The following is a 15,118-nucleotide window of genomic DNA, read 5'->3' as shown; positions in this document are numbered from 1 at the left end:
AGAGGGGTGTTTGTGTGTGTGTGTGTGTGTGTGTGTGTGTGTGTGTGTAAGGGGGGTGTCTTCAGATCTGGTTGCTTCGAGTGTTAGTCTAGATATTGTAGGTTAATTGCAGTGCACAGTTGATGAATAAATCAGCATACACAGCTGTCACCATCTAGTTTATGCATCTGAGTGGCACCCTACAGAAAATGTAACAACATGCAGCTACTGACAATTACCCAGTGGTTGAATATACACATAAATCCTTGCAATTAAAAGTGTTCCATTGAATGGATTTAAATGGTTGTAATCATGTAAGTCCTGACAAATAGTTAAGTACAATAAAGTGAACTTATGTGTAAAATGAGTACATAGATATAAACAAGATTAGCGTTTGCAGTTTTTTAAAAATTTTTTATTCGTTATTAGTACTCCTAACTATTTTGATACATAAATGCAGTTAAAACACTTTCATCTCATAAACTGGAATCTGTATTTTTATTTTCCTGGTCTAAATTTGCTAAACCTAATTAATTTTGCAAACATTTCACTTTCTAACAAAAAATTGGTACATTTAGTACAACCAATGATAATTCTTTTCTAATAAGAACATGCTGACTTTTTGTTTTCTTACTGAAATATTGACTAATTAGTTTCTCTAGTGTTCATTAGGATAATTGACAGTGGCACTGGAGATTGGACTGAGGATCTTAGAAAGATGCCCACTTTCTTTCTTGTTCAAGAGAAGATGTTAAGTCTTTAACATTGATATGCTTGGGAATGTGTTTACAAAAAAAAAAAAAAACTCTCCTCCATTCTGTGGGAATGGGTTGTCCCACTACAACATCACAGTTGTTTTTTCTGGCTCCAGCATCTTGTGACAAGCTCTTTTTAAGGATTAACTGACACTTCAGGTTTTACAATGTTAAACTATGGGTAAACTTAGAGGGACCTCACATCTATGAGCAAACAGATGATGGAAATTTCCAGAGCTCACATACAGAATTGATGGGCCACACTCCAAGTACAAGAAAATGACAAGACAGATTCACTAGAGACAGCAAAGCAAACTAATGGTCATCAGACTATAATAGGGAAATTCTCATGCTCTCATCCTCTATCTCGCAACACAGTCCCATCTAAGAGTTGCAGAGCAGCTAATGAGAATGCTGGTCTCAACTAATAGCATAATCCTCACATCAATGCAGGGTTTTAATTGACTGCTTTTTGCCAGAGCAGCAAGAGCATAAATGCGAAAAGCGCTCCACCAGTCCTAGATATCGTTTTTCTCCTCTTCTAATTTTGTCTTCACATTATGCTGTTGTCCCTGCTGTGCCAGAATGAAAACCAGCAATCACCAGATGTTTCACATTTTACATTTCAATTCCCAGAATTGAAAACAGATGAAATAATGTGAGAAAGCTCCACCCCTACCACCACAAACTCCCTTCACGAGGACAAAAAATAAATTAAATAAAAAACAAAAAAACTTATTCAGTGAGACAGGTTCATTCATGTGGACCAAGTGGTGCTGTTCTAAATCTGTCTTCAGCTAGTGAAGAAGAATAAAAAGGATTTGAACAGATTATTGGCACGCTCTGCATCTGTGCTGCACATACCAGCTGTCGAGAATCTTACAGAAAGACGGTCTCTTAGGTGCTGAATTATACTGACATAACTTCAGGGAAGACAGATCCAGTATGTGAATGTGTGCTTGTCTCCTCACACATGTGGATGGCTGCATGTGTGTAGGTGTGTGTCAGTAGTATTACAATGCTTGTGACCAAATGGTTTATCTTCTTTGCTGGAGGAGACAGTTTGGTTTAAAATGTCACTTTTGTCAGGAGGGATAAATAAGGATATGAATGTACTCAACAGCGTGTGCTTCTGGTCTCTTTTTTGAGCCAGAGGCTTGTCCATACAGGCATAAATGCTGCAGAGTATAACAATAATACAGTTTTTTTTCTTCAGCTACATCACTCCAATATTACATGGAAAACCTAGTTCATCAGAAATGCCTCAGACAATATTATTTATTGTCTGAGGCACCTAGAAAGGAATGCATTTTAAATTTCGTTGTGCAACTTCTGTGTACAATGACAATAAAGATTCTGATTCTGATTCTGATTCTGATTCTCTTCAGTATAGTTTGATTTAATGTGACTGAGAACTGCCAATTATGAACAGTCTCTTTTAAATTGCACAAAAATGTAAGGGCTGCTGAACATCACAAATTACTCAAAATATTTGGTAAAATTATTACATTGGTGCATGCTTATTAACCTTTTACAGCTTTTCAAATATAAAATTTTTAGAAGTCTCAAAGATTTGCTAATTTTAAATTTCTCTATCAGTGTCCTGAAAGAACTGAAGAGGAAAAAACATATTTTTCTAATAAAAGGCTTTGTGTCTTGACCTCTGTAAACACTTTCCTGCTGAGCTTATGGGCTCAGTCACTCTTTTTGGGTTATATTGAATGGAAAAAATTAAGTCTATTTTGTATCCCAGCTGTCATAGTGCGAGAGGCAGGGTACACCCTCAACAGGTCGCCAGCCTGTCGCAGGGCCAACACAGTGAGACAAACAACCTTTCACACTCACATTCACGCTCTCATCCACACCTATGGGCAATTTAGAGTAGCCAATTAACCTAACCCCAGTAAGTGCATGTCTTTGGAATGTGGGAGGAAACCGGAGTACCCGGAGGAAACCCACACAAGCACGGGGAGAACATGCAAACTCCACACAGAGAGAGGGAGAGGCCTGGGCCAAGGTGGAATCGAACCCAGACCTTTAATGCAATCCAATTACACAATAAAACATCAAGTCAAAACATCAGAACAAGCTTGTTTTTGAATATTTAAAGCATCCTGTTTACAATTATATTTGATTACATTTATTGTTAATGCTAGAAGTTTAGAGTCATAGTAATCATAAAATAAGGTCTGAACAAATTACATAGACCTAGACCATAGATCCTGTCATACTTTGCTCTTTAGATTCATCTTACCTTCACATTTTCTAACTTTGACTATAAAGAGATACTGATCTCTCTTCACCATCTTCCAACAAATGTGTGATTCATTTGGTTTTGCAGAGAATAATGTTCTAACACCATAAAAAAAATCAAACAGTGCGCATTCTGTTTGCCAGACAGCAAGTGAGAAAAGTTATGCTGTAGAAAATGTTTCTTCCCCGCAACGGTGCAAGAGATAAAGACTTTCAGTTACTTCAGTATCTTTTTGCCCTCAGGGTGATGTTCTTTTTTCCCCACCTACCTGTCTGGGGAAAAAAGCAGTTTTGCAAGGTGATATCATACTTGCTATCAGTTCTCGAAAATTATATGTCACTCTAACTTAACCTGATACATTTCTACGGAGAAGACTGTCAGAAAGTACGAGTACTGTGGCTAGTGACAGTGCATTAAATGCTCTCCCTGTACTCGGGAGGTTCCAGATTTTCTGGAGGGGAGACAAGTACTGTATAGATGAGAGGCTGTGTCTTTTTTTACACTGACAGTGCCTGCAAGAGATGCTGCACCTTTTAATTGGGTGATTTTGAAGACATACTATGTGTGCATGTTTGTATTTGAAACTAAAACATCTTTACTCAGGCACATATGGCATAACTGACATTTAGGTGTGTTTTGCAGCAGGGGTTAATCCTGGGGCACTTGCACCAAGCACTGTCAGGAAGCAGTTGTCACTTGTCCAATACTGATACACGGGCAGTACAATAGTGCAAAGGTCAGTAATAAACTGGGATAATTAAGGGTTGTGCCACAAAAATTTGAGTTTTAACAAAGTCCTCAGACACGCTGACCTTGTGGCTGTCTAACTTTAATGAGCAGAAGGGCCTAAACAAAAAAAAAAAAAAAGAACAAAATCATTGTGGAGAAAATGAAGTCCCTCCTTAAAAAAACTCTAGCTAGTAGCTTCACAAGTGTATGCCTCTCACCCCCACTCTATTTCCATCTCTCTTGTGGCCTTTTTTTTCCCTGTCTCTACTTATTCTATCTCTTTCTGTCTGCTCTCTGTACGTCAGTAGCTCTCAGGACTCCATGAGCTAACGGGTGATAAAGAAACATTGTGGATGAGAATTTTGATGGCACTGACCACTGACTCTGTCTGTGTGGATGTTTCCACCAATGGCAATGAGAGAGGCTTTATCTTTCAAGTGCAGGCATGTGTTTATGTCTGATATTGAAAGGTGTACGGGTGCTTTAAATGTTCAATTAACATTAAAACGTGTTTATGAGATAATGCCAAAGCACCAAGAGCCAGTCCACAAAAGGCTCCAAATTATTCTGGGAAGACTCGGAAAGTCTAATTTTCTTTTAATGTTTGTGTTGGTTGAGACTGCTTAATATTCCGATTAGGCAATATTGATTATTGGGGTAATCACAGTCTTGGAAAATGTGATTTAGGAACAAATATGGAGACATTTTAAAATCAGCTTTGTTTATGGCATTGTTTTCTTCCACTTCTGTGCGCAGTGCTGGATACCAGTTAGATGCAGAATCCAATCTCCTCGACTTTCACTGCAACCCCCAAATCACTTCATCTGTAAAAGATTGAAAAAGTGAAGAACACCAGGCCTCCGCCTTTTTCAAGTTTGCTCCTAATGGTATAGTAATAACTTCCCAGCTTCCTCAAGTTATTACATTCTTCATTTTCTTTGCTGTGACAAAAGGACCCAATGAGATGAAAAAATGTAAGCTCTTCATTCGTTTTCAGCTCAATGACAAGTGAGAAAATTATGACTATATTTTCCTCCTGGAACAAGAAAGAAAGTAGTGTATAGCTGTCCTTGATCTGTGACCAACAGTTCTGCTCGTGATGGTCTAAACATACTAAAGATGATTCTGGCACTATGTTCAAATGCAAAATGTAGAAGAAAATGTTTCAAATGACTGAATGTTAACAAAAAAAAAAAAAAAAAAAAGATTGAAAATAGTAACAAAAACCCAAAATGAAAAAGTTTTTACAGCTTGTACAAATTGTAAAATATGTACAGATAAACCAAGCTAAATCTTTTAAAATTTATAGTCATATTTAAAACACACAATAGCACTTCACCCACATGCCAAACAAGCAGTAATGGATGTGGCAGTATGTGAAACCCAAACTATGGCCATATCATTCATATATATATATATATATATAAAACGTATAATTGCTAATGTGGGAATTTGTTTTTTAGAAATTTCATGCAATATGGATGAAGGTGTCAACAAATTTGACTTTTGTTTGAGTGGGCTCTTACCATAGGTTTTTTCAAAGCTAAAAGACTGCATCAGACTGCAGATGAAATGTGCCAAAAGCTTTGGTGACTAATGATCACAGCAGTTTGAGGTTGTCTGTCACCTCTTTTAACCCCTGCTGGGAGTCAGCAAGTGTTGGACAGCCAATTTAACTTGTACAGTCTCCATCACTGGTAGCCACTGGGTGCGAACAAAGCTAGTCAATCAGTTAGCTTTCTTGTCTTAAAAATGTGGCTGTAAATTGCTCAAACACATGCACTTGTACATTTTGTTCATTTTATCTTAACTGTCAGGCAAATTACACAAATCTTTGAACACTACAATCCAGTTTAAGGACACAACTTTTTTTCTTTTGGCGATTCTTTAGTAATGTGACTGCACTATTGGCTCGCACTTTTCTAAAACTAATTTTTGTGTCATTAGATTGTGGCTGCTTTCAATTGTAACTGTAAATTATTCAAACATTAGGCCTTCTAACTATTTAGTCATATAGTGTTGTATTTGTTACGAGTGTTTTGTTTTCTTTCATATTTTAGTATCGTTAAGTCGAAACAAACCATTAGAACAACTAATTTTGATCCAAATTGCAACACATAATGATAATATATAACAGATTTTATATATGTGCTGAAATTGAATTTATAGAATATTCTCGGCAACTGTCAGAAAGCTTGGCAAATTATTTTTGCTGAATAATATTACACTGGTATTAAGATGTGTAGTCCTGTGAGTGATGAGCTCAATTTGCAATAGCAAGCAATGTACCTGCTTCTACAGCCTTCACAGTGATATTGTGCCAGCCTGCAGTCTCTCTATCCAAAATTTTTCCCAGCGTGATGGCGCCCGAGTCAGGATCAATATGAAAGATCATCTCCTGGTCTGTGGTCCGATCGATGGAGAACCTTTAACAGCAAACGATAAAATTAAGATGTAAATGTTGTGAGACCAACGGAAACAGCAAATATGATGAAAGAGAGAAGCGAACATTACAAAAATAGATGGATAATTACAGTTAAGTATTTATACACAAGTTTATAATTTCATTTTTAAGTAATTTAATTATCTTGTCAAAGTTTAAAAATATATATGTACAGATAAATTTAACAACATTCAGTAGTTACAGTTATGACGTGCTAATTATAAAATATATTTTTTTAAAGCATTAACAGGAAACCTGCCACAAGTTCTGTGACCCTAACAGAGCTAACTATACTGATGCATTTGTTTCCTATCCAGCGAAAAAAATTGCATTAAATTTTCATTTTACACTCTAGAAAAAAACACAAATCCATCTTTTCATTTTTGGGGTATGTGGTGCTCTCAAGAGACGGGTGAGCCAACAAAAATCTACTAAAATATTTCTTTATTCTTAGTTCTTTTTCCTCAACTATACACACACACACACACACACACACACAGCTACCTTACATATGTCCACATGAACCATAATAAAAAAACAAGAGCCTCTCAATGCCCCTTTGAAAAGTAATATTAAAATTATAATAAAAATTTTATTTATTAAAATTTTGATTACACGTGCCTTAAAAAAAACACAAAAAAAATTCATTATGATAAGTAATAGCATGTTCTGGTTATATTTCACTTGTACCACACAATATCATGAAATAAACTAATTGTTATTCACTCCACAAGCATAAACATATTTTTACTGTGTTTAAAAGCTCTGTTTTCAAACACGATACACTATCACGCAATACAAACAATACATGTAGGTGCCTTCATGTGCATATCTCTGTTAAATCTAACCGTAACATCCCGTTTAGGCCAGATGTTTGACTGTATAACATTTACAACTAACTCAGAGTCTCCCAACAGTCTCTCCCACCATGACAATCAAACCTCCTTTGTTTGGAACACAATGCATCTGCAATTTACAACAATCCAATCATTCCTGCTTCCCACACAGTTTTGCATAATATTTGCCATTATTACTTAATATTGTAATTTGTCACTGTGTCACAAAATGTCGGTAGTTTTAACACTTCTAAGAAGTTTAATACAAAACCACTGTGTGAGTTTTTTGGATATGTTTTATATACAGATACATGTTGTAGAATATATAAAATATTTCTATATGGCCTATAGTGCAGTACACAAATTGATTTTAATTTCGACATGAGTAAATGTACATAGCTACTTTCCATTGTCAATTGCCATTTGTTTTTAATTAGTCAAAATAAATGCCTCTTCTATTAAAGTGGTCTTGGTGATCAGATCCACAGAGCATGCACAAAGACATACTTTTATATGTTCACAGACATAACATACATATAATTCCAACTGGCAGCTGCCAAGACACCGGTGAATGACAGCGCTGCCATTCTGTTTTCCTTTATTACACCTGGAACTCTGAGCTTCATGCATTTTTAATCAAGGTAATTTGCCCTGTGTGTGTCGGTGTATACGCTGCCAGTGAGACTATCTTAGACCTTATCTACATTCCCTTCTCACACTGCAATTGCTCCACTGAGGATATATAAACCAAAGACCTTGAAACACAAGATTACTAGATTATATTGTTTTATCACACATGGAGATCCGAGAGAAAAACAGAGATGCTATGTACACTGTCATCAATTGTTCATGTAACACTGAATTTTCCCTCCATCTTCAAGAAAAATTGTTAAAGATATTCTCTTCAGCCCATCAGCTACATGTTTATCACCTAGCGAGTTACAGTTTTTTAAAATTAAAATTTTCCTTGCAGAAATTTTTCTACATAAAATGTGTCTTCAGTGGTAAAATAAGATGGTAGCTGCAGGATGCAGTGATTCAGTGTCCTGTCCAAGCCAAATGGAAAGAGGTATTTATCATGCAAAAGTTAGCTTTGTAATATGATTTATATTTAGCAGCGATATTATCTTTCCACAGCAATATTTTATTGCCAGTGTTTTGTCTTATATTTTATCAGCCTACCTACTGTTGTGGAAAGGAATTGTGCCCCTAGACTATCTAAATTTTGCTTTAATCTTAATTTTAGATTTTTATGTTTATGTTCTGTACTATTGTGTCAGGACCCTCATTTTATTATATCACAAGTAACATTTTTTTTTGTTTTTGTTTTTTTTTTTGGGGGGGGGGGGGGTGTTCACATAAGCAGTTTACATAAATAAAAGTCGGGGCTGTATTTAAACCTTTGTTTGCAGAAAACAAAACAAAAAACTTCACCAATGTAAGCAACAAATAACTGGTAGACTAAGAGATGAAAATCTTTTGCACATAGTTTCCTTCAGTCTGATTTATATGTGGTAATTGTTAGCTCTACAGTAGAATAGCACTATCCCTCGCCATACCTCACAGGTTTATTCTTCACATCCGGATCCCTTGCAGTAACGATGCCAACTAGGGCCCCTACTTTGGCATCCTCCTGGACTTCCATGACAGTGCCATCTGCTGGCTGAAAGATGGGTGGTTCATCTACGTCCGACACGCTCACCAGGACAATGGTCTGGTCACAGAAAGAGCCCAGGTCCACAAAGCGAGGGTCGACATGCTTATTAACTGCCTCTACAACAACATTGTGTGTCCGCTTGTTCTCAAAGTCGAGTGGCTGAAAGACAAACAAATAAGCTTATAAAGTTACAGTTTTACTCCACAGCTAGAAGTGAGATTATAAAATTATAGGCTTTTTTTTAAATCATATTTTTGAAATTCTAGTGGTACTAGAATTACTGTTGCTGGCTGAATATCTTCATGTTGATTTTGCTATTAAGCACAAGATCCAAAGAGAATCGTTCACTTATGAAAACCACTTTTAATATCTTCTAATTAAAAAAACTGCTTCTATCTAACTTTTTTCTTTTGCTTTCAAAGTGCATAGTGAAGGAGTAAAAAATTAAAAAGGTTCAGCTCCTGAATAGGTAGACAGCAGCTGTGGAAACCCTCGCAAAATCTTGAAAATGTGGGATGCATACTTACCCTTTTTCCAGACATAAAAGCAGTTTCTTTAATTTCTCACAGGGCTGTATTTAAAACTTTGTTTGTATGCACAAATGTATCACATGATAAGTATTCATAGCATAGCAGAATTTCTTTGTTCAAGTTTACCTTCTTGATGGAAACAACAGCTTCCTGGGTCTCTACATCAGTAGTGACTTTGAAGAGCTCCCCTCCATCTGTGATCAGATAGCTCATGTCTGTGTTCTCTCCCATGTCCGCATCTGTGGCAATGACACGTCCAACTGGTGTCCCAACAGCAGCCCCCTCTGACACTGAAACCTGGTACATTTCTGGTGAATAAAGTAGGTGGCCGAAGGGTAGAAAATAGGCAGTTAAACCAAGGTGGAAATTGTGAGTGTACAAAACAACACAAAAGAAGGATGAGAGAACAAAAGTAACATAGAAAAGAGAAAAATACCAGCAGAGAAAAGGTGAGGAAAGACAGATGGATAGCCAGGGGTAGAAAAGGATCGAGTGAAGAGAGGATATTGACTGAAGAGATGGATAGGGAGGAGAGAAAGAAAAGTGGGAAGAGGAAGCGGATGAGATAACAACAAAGATAAAGGGCTAGTAAAGAAGGAGAGAAACTGATAATAGAAGGACAAATTTGGGGTGGGATTACAGTACCAAAAGTTAATCAAAAGTTATAATGAAAGGATTGCAAACAGTAGACTTCATGCAGTTATTAATGATTATAGCATTCACATAAATTCACATTATTATTATAACATTTTATGCAATTAAATACATAGCACTATATTAACAGTTGCCATTAGCCCTAGCCCTTTAACTATTAGAATTCACCCTGGTTTTACATTATGTTGTTCGACCAATAACATATAAATTGCAATTTTAACTGTGTTTTAACTATAAGAATAAGAACTTGTTGCCATACTGATACTATCAACTATAATTCGAAAGACCAAAATGGATAAGATGTACCAGAGATTATTGTAAAACACATTAAAAAGATTAAAACAAAAAAAACTTATTCCTCAAAACATAAAAGTCCTTACATACATCATATCTCATCCTCCTTTCCATCTCATTTATGAAACTGCATGCAAATTCTATCTCTTCACCATACTGTAGAGTGTAAGAACTTTAATCCTGCAGGGTTTATCACTCTGACTGGGCAAATATGATTTACTGAGATGAAAAAAGGATTTATACACAAATAATAGTAAAGAAAAGGTGTGTGTGTGTGTGTGTGTGTGTGTGTGTGTGTGTGTGTGTGTGTGTGTGTGTGTGTGTGTGTGTGTGTGTGTGTGTGTAGACATATCAAATACAATCAAACAGACTGTCAGATGCTGTTTGCGTAGCTTGAACAAAAGTAATACTGTTATGGGTTACAGCATCAGTTTAACTCCAAACAAGCAGAAAGAAGAGAGCTAAAAAAGAAGACAGGAATGCACTACCTCATTCATTAATGTAATCATAATTCAGTTCAGACTGGCATTTAGCAGCAATATGTCAGAGAAATGTGACTTAAAATTAAAAAAAAAAGGTTTAAAAAGATTGTTGAGCATGTGAGCATGAAAGTCATTTAGCCCCAAAACAACCCACTGTCATATATACATAACATTACGATGTATCTAATGCATTGATTTTGCAAATTTTTGGAGTCTTGCTTAAAAGAATGATCAAATCTATGATGGGATCCAGGCCATTCATGCTACTGCATATTGGTTTCAGTGGCTTAAAGGCTACATACTATTTTCTTGTGTATGTTTTAATTTGGGTCTTGGCTTTCAGTTTCTTCACCCACATTGTCAGTCATGAACTTCTCTCTATTTCTGTCTCACTATCTATCTATTTTTTTTTTTTTTGTCCAAAGTAAGAGAATGCACAGGATGCACTCACTCTGTGGAAATCGTGGTGGGTTGTCATTAACGTCTGTGATCACTATGGTCACTGTGGTGGAGCCAGAGAGACCACCCATTTGTCCTGCCATGTCTGTTGCCTTGACGACCAACTCATAACGATCCTGTGTCTCACGGTCCAAATCTGCCACTGCCGTCATGATGATTCCTAATGATTGAGAGATGGAAGCGAGTAGAGAGAGGAAGAGTAGTTAGCAAGTGAGGCCATCGGAAAGGTTGCATTAGTGGTTACCACTTATGTATTAAACCAACTGTATTGCCTCTCACATTTTGAAGATCAACTTCTGCTAAGCACAGCATTATGGAGGCACAAGTGCAGCACATTCCATTTCTATTGGAATTTGTGACTCTTCACATACACCATATTATGGCTTAGCTGTATCAAAAATGAATAATATATAGAGAGGCAGAATGTAGACATGAGACAGCCCCCCTGAACAGCTCTTTCACGTCTGAGATTTAGATGTCCAAAAAGTGAGTGAGGGACATAGAAAAAGTGACATATTGTAAATAGAGAGGTAGGAAGCAGAGACAAAGAGGGGAAAAAAAACAGTGTGACAGTTTCGGTTATTGGGAAACAATGTTTTGTACCAGTTTATTTAAACATGACCATGGTAGTCCTCCATATCTTTCTGTATTACTTAGATACGTATTATATAAAGTAAAAGTACAATTTCCACCTTACACCTGAAGATGACAGGAACAACAAAGAACTGACAAACTATTTTAGTCAACATGACAAACAACCCTAACAGTGCTCATTAAGTTATTTTATTTCATTATTTCATTGTTTATAATGATGCTGTCTACTCTGTGAAATATTATCTTTGCATATTTATAATATATTTATCTGTTTTTATTTTATTTGTCTATCTATATTAGTATATCTAGTATAATTCTCACATATTCACACAAAAAAAGCACAGGGTCCTTATTGGTCTAAAAGAGTCATTCTCCTTGTTGGTGCAGAATTAGCCATATCAGTAGCTCTCTGCTTTACTCTACAGCAGTAATATCATTCCACTTTACCCCTTGGGATTTTCCGCATCAGAATCTGTTGATATATTTCTCGGTCTTGGTGTCTCATTCCCAAAGGTTTGCATTGTGTTGGGTATACAACTCACAGATTCCAGTCACATTTAGCCCTGGGCCCTGTTCAGTGAGTAACCAAAATACAGTACACGCAGCAATGGAGTTAAGGCGGGAGACAGATGACATGCTCCTCTTTTATCCACCAAAGCCAGAGGGGATGCATCTAAATTAGGGCTGTCGAGAGTAAAGCTACAATCTCTAACAAGTATACAGCAACGCTGCTCCAACTTCATGGTATGGAAGCGATATATGCAGATGAATCTACATGGTCTTTATTTATCAAAGAAGCCAGCTAACTCAATACACTCCATATTCCAAAGCATATCACGCTGCTTTACGATTGGGTGACGGAGACTGTGTATACCAACTGTGAAATGTGACCCTATATTTTATTTATTTATTTATATATATATATATATATATATATATATATATTTATATTTCTATTTTAAATCTGTAAAGGATAATCCTAAACATAATCTGCTTTGTAGCTTTTCAAAAAAATCAACTGTCCCACCACTTTATGATGAGACGCAGGTGAGATATAAGCTAGGCTTTCTATAGTTCTCACTTTTTCATTCCTTCTGCCACTATGTCCCCAAAATCCAATGAACCATACATATTGCTGTTTTCACATTTTTACCAGGGGTGCTGTTGCACTCTGACATTACAGTGGATGAATCTACAGCTGTGGTATGAACACAATCACGAATACTTATTCACTTTGTCTACACTTTTGACGGCTGCATTCATAGACACCACCTGTGTTGCTTTTATTTCCCTTTTCTTTTGAATCTTGAAAATAAAGAAACCACCTTTGCAACTGGTGTTTTAGTGGGAGGTACAAGAAGAAGTAATCAGTTAGCGTTAAGCATGGACAAAACACCAAATAATCATTACAGAACAATATGTAGTGTTCAAGAAATACAGAACAGACCCTAAATGTAGCATTATAATTGTCATGGTTTTAGGTGTTCTCTCATATATGTGTAGCCCTTATGAGAGAACACATATACTGTAAGCTTAAATAAAGCAGACCCAGTGCTCTATGCTCTATGGATAATTATTAACCATATGCATAATTAAGTAACATATTATGTTCATATATATATATATATATATATATATATATATATATATATATATATATATATATATATATATATATATATATACATATACATATATATATATATATATATATATATATATATATATATATATATATATATATATATATATTTCTTTTCATCTGTGTTAAATTCAGTGAGTAGAAAATCATAAATTATTTAAAATCATAAAGGTTTGTATTAAATGCTATAACTTTGGATACAATGGGACTTTTGGAACGATAAAGTTCCACATTTACTGTTTCTTTTGTTGCTTTACTGGCAAATAACAATGACAAAAGAATGATATAATTTTTAATAGACACGGAAATCTAGAGATTTTTTTTTTGACATAATGATCCACAATACATGTATAATTAAATAGCATGGTTTGGTGCTTTTAAAATATTTAAAAGAACAGTACTCAGATACTCAGAAATCATCTCCAGGCAATTTCAGCATTGCCAAGCAACAGAAGAAAACAGCAACTTGCTACTGAGTTTGTTGTCAAGGTGAGTGAGAGTGATATTAATGAGGTAGATTTCACAGCTGGTTTGTCTCCTCTTTATTTTGACCTTCTTGACTCGCACCTATTAAGCTTGCCTGCCTGCCTACAAGATAGTGGGAGAGGGTGGAGGAATGGGGGTCATGAGGCAGAAGCTGGAATGAACCACCTAGTCTCCTGGCTAGTCCCACCAAGGCAGAGCCATTTATCATCCAGGTGCCTCGGCTGACCAAATCAAATTGGTAGAGACCAAAAAAGGAATCATTAAAACCTTAGTGCTTTTCCCTGGTGAGGAAATCCCTCCCAAGAGGTTTTTTCCTGCAGCCCTAAAAGACTGTGGTTCAGGCCATATTGTTCCTATACACCAGTAGGGAAAGACAATGATTCTTCATAGTTAATTCTAAATCTGGTGGAAATATGTGTTGATTATTATATAGATTCATTTTCTGTCTTCCAGCCTTAGCATTAGTGAGGCAAACACTGTAAAGCTTTAGATCAGAGTGTAAATTATCAAGAAAGAGGGAAGAAAAGTGTGAAAGAAGGAAAATAAATGAATGAATCTTTATATGTATATGGATATATTTCCTTAAAGCACTGATGAAAGAAAAAGAAAAAGAGGAAGAAAATGAAGGTTCATCGAATGCTGTATGTGTGCTCTTACCTGTGTATTTATCAACAGTGAAAAACTTTTCTCCATCCAGTACACTATACACCACTCTGGCACTGCTACCATAAGTTGGGTCGTCAGCATCAGATGCAGTAACCTTCATGACTGACGTTCCTTTTGAAAAGAAACAACATAATGTCAAAGAAAAGAAATCAAACTTTTGAGCCAGGAGGTCACTGCGGATAATTTGGACAACTACTAGAACCCTAAAATGTAAATATGAATCAGATTCAAGGATGCCTGCGTTTGTATGAAACTGCCGCTGGTTCTCTCTTTGTGGGGACAGAATGAGCAGACTGAAACAATAATTAATGTAAGGGGTACAAGAATTGTTATAAATTTTGTAGGACCAGAGTACAAAATATAAAATTTAGGATTGACAGGCAAGGCTGACAATCCTAGCTGAAAATTCACTTTTAAAAGTAATCTATGCTCTCACAAGACAACAAAACCTCATTAAGAATACTACATCAGAGTTCATACAAATGGACAGTTGACACAAAGTGATAAATTTGCACAGTTTAAAAAAGTAAATTAGATGTTATGTCAGTATTCATAGAACTGTCTTTATATTCAAGCATCAAACATATCAACAGTACCACAAAATGTAAGACAAATATTTACTGAAATTAAACAAATCAATGTAAGAAGGCTAAGTGTG

The 15,118-nt window shown here is 35.9% G+C and overlaps 1 protein-coding gene across 1 annotated transcript in view; it reads right to left on the bottom strand.

The window, feature by feature from the left end:
- Window positions 1–15,118, bottom strand: part of cdh22 (cadherin 22) — a 92,235-nt gene that overhangs the window by 34,607 nt on the left and 42,510 nt on the right. Inside the window, exons 3-7 of the mRNA XM_030728988.1 lie at window positions 14,452–14,571; window positions 11,065–11,232; window positions 9,310–9,491; window positions 8,556–8,812; window positions 6,007–6,143 (exon numbers count right to left, since the gene is read on the bottom strand). Of these exons, the coding sequence (XP_030584848.1) occupies window positions 6,007–6,143; window positions 8,556–8,812; window positions 9,310–9,491; window positions 11,065–11,232; window positions 14,452–14,571 (864 nt within the window). The remainder of the gene's footprint in view (window positions 1–6,006; window positions 6,144–8,555; window positions 8,813–9,309; window positions 9,492–11,064; window positions 11,233–14,451; window positions 14,572–15,118) is intronic.

This window comes from Archocentrus centrarchus, chromosome 5 (assembly GCF_007364275.1).
Source record: "Archocentrus centrarchus isolate MPI-CPG fArcCen1 chromosome 5, fArcCen1, whole genome shotgun sequence".
Lineage (NCBI taxonomy): Eukaryota > Metazoa > Chordata > Actinopteri > Cichliformes > Cichlidae > Archocentrus > Archocentrus centrarchus.
The sequence above is the reverse complement of the archived record's forward strand: the minus strand, read 5'-3'. Positions and strand labels throughout refer to the sequence as shown.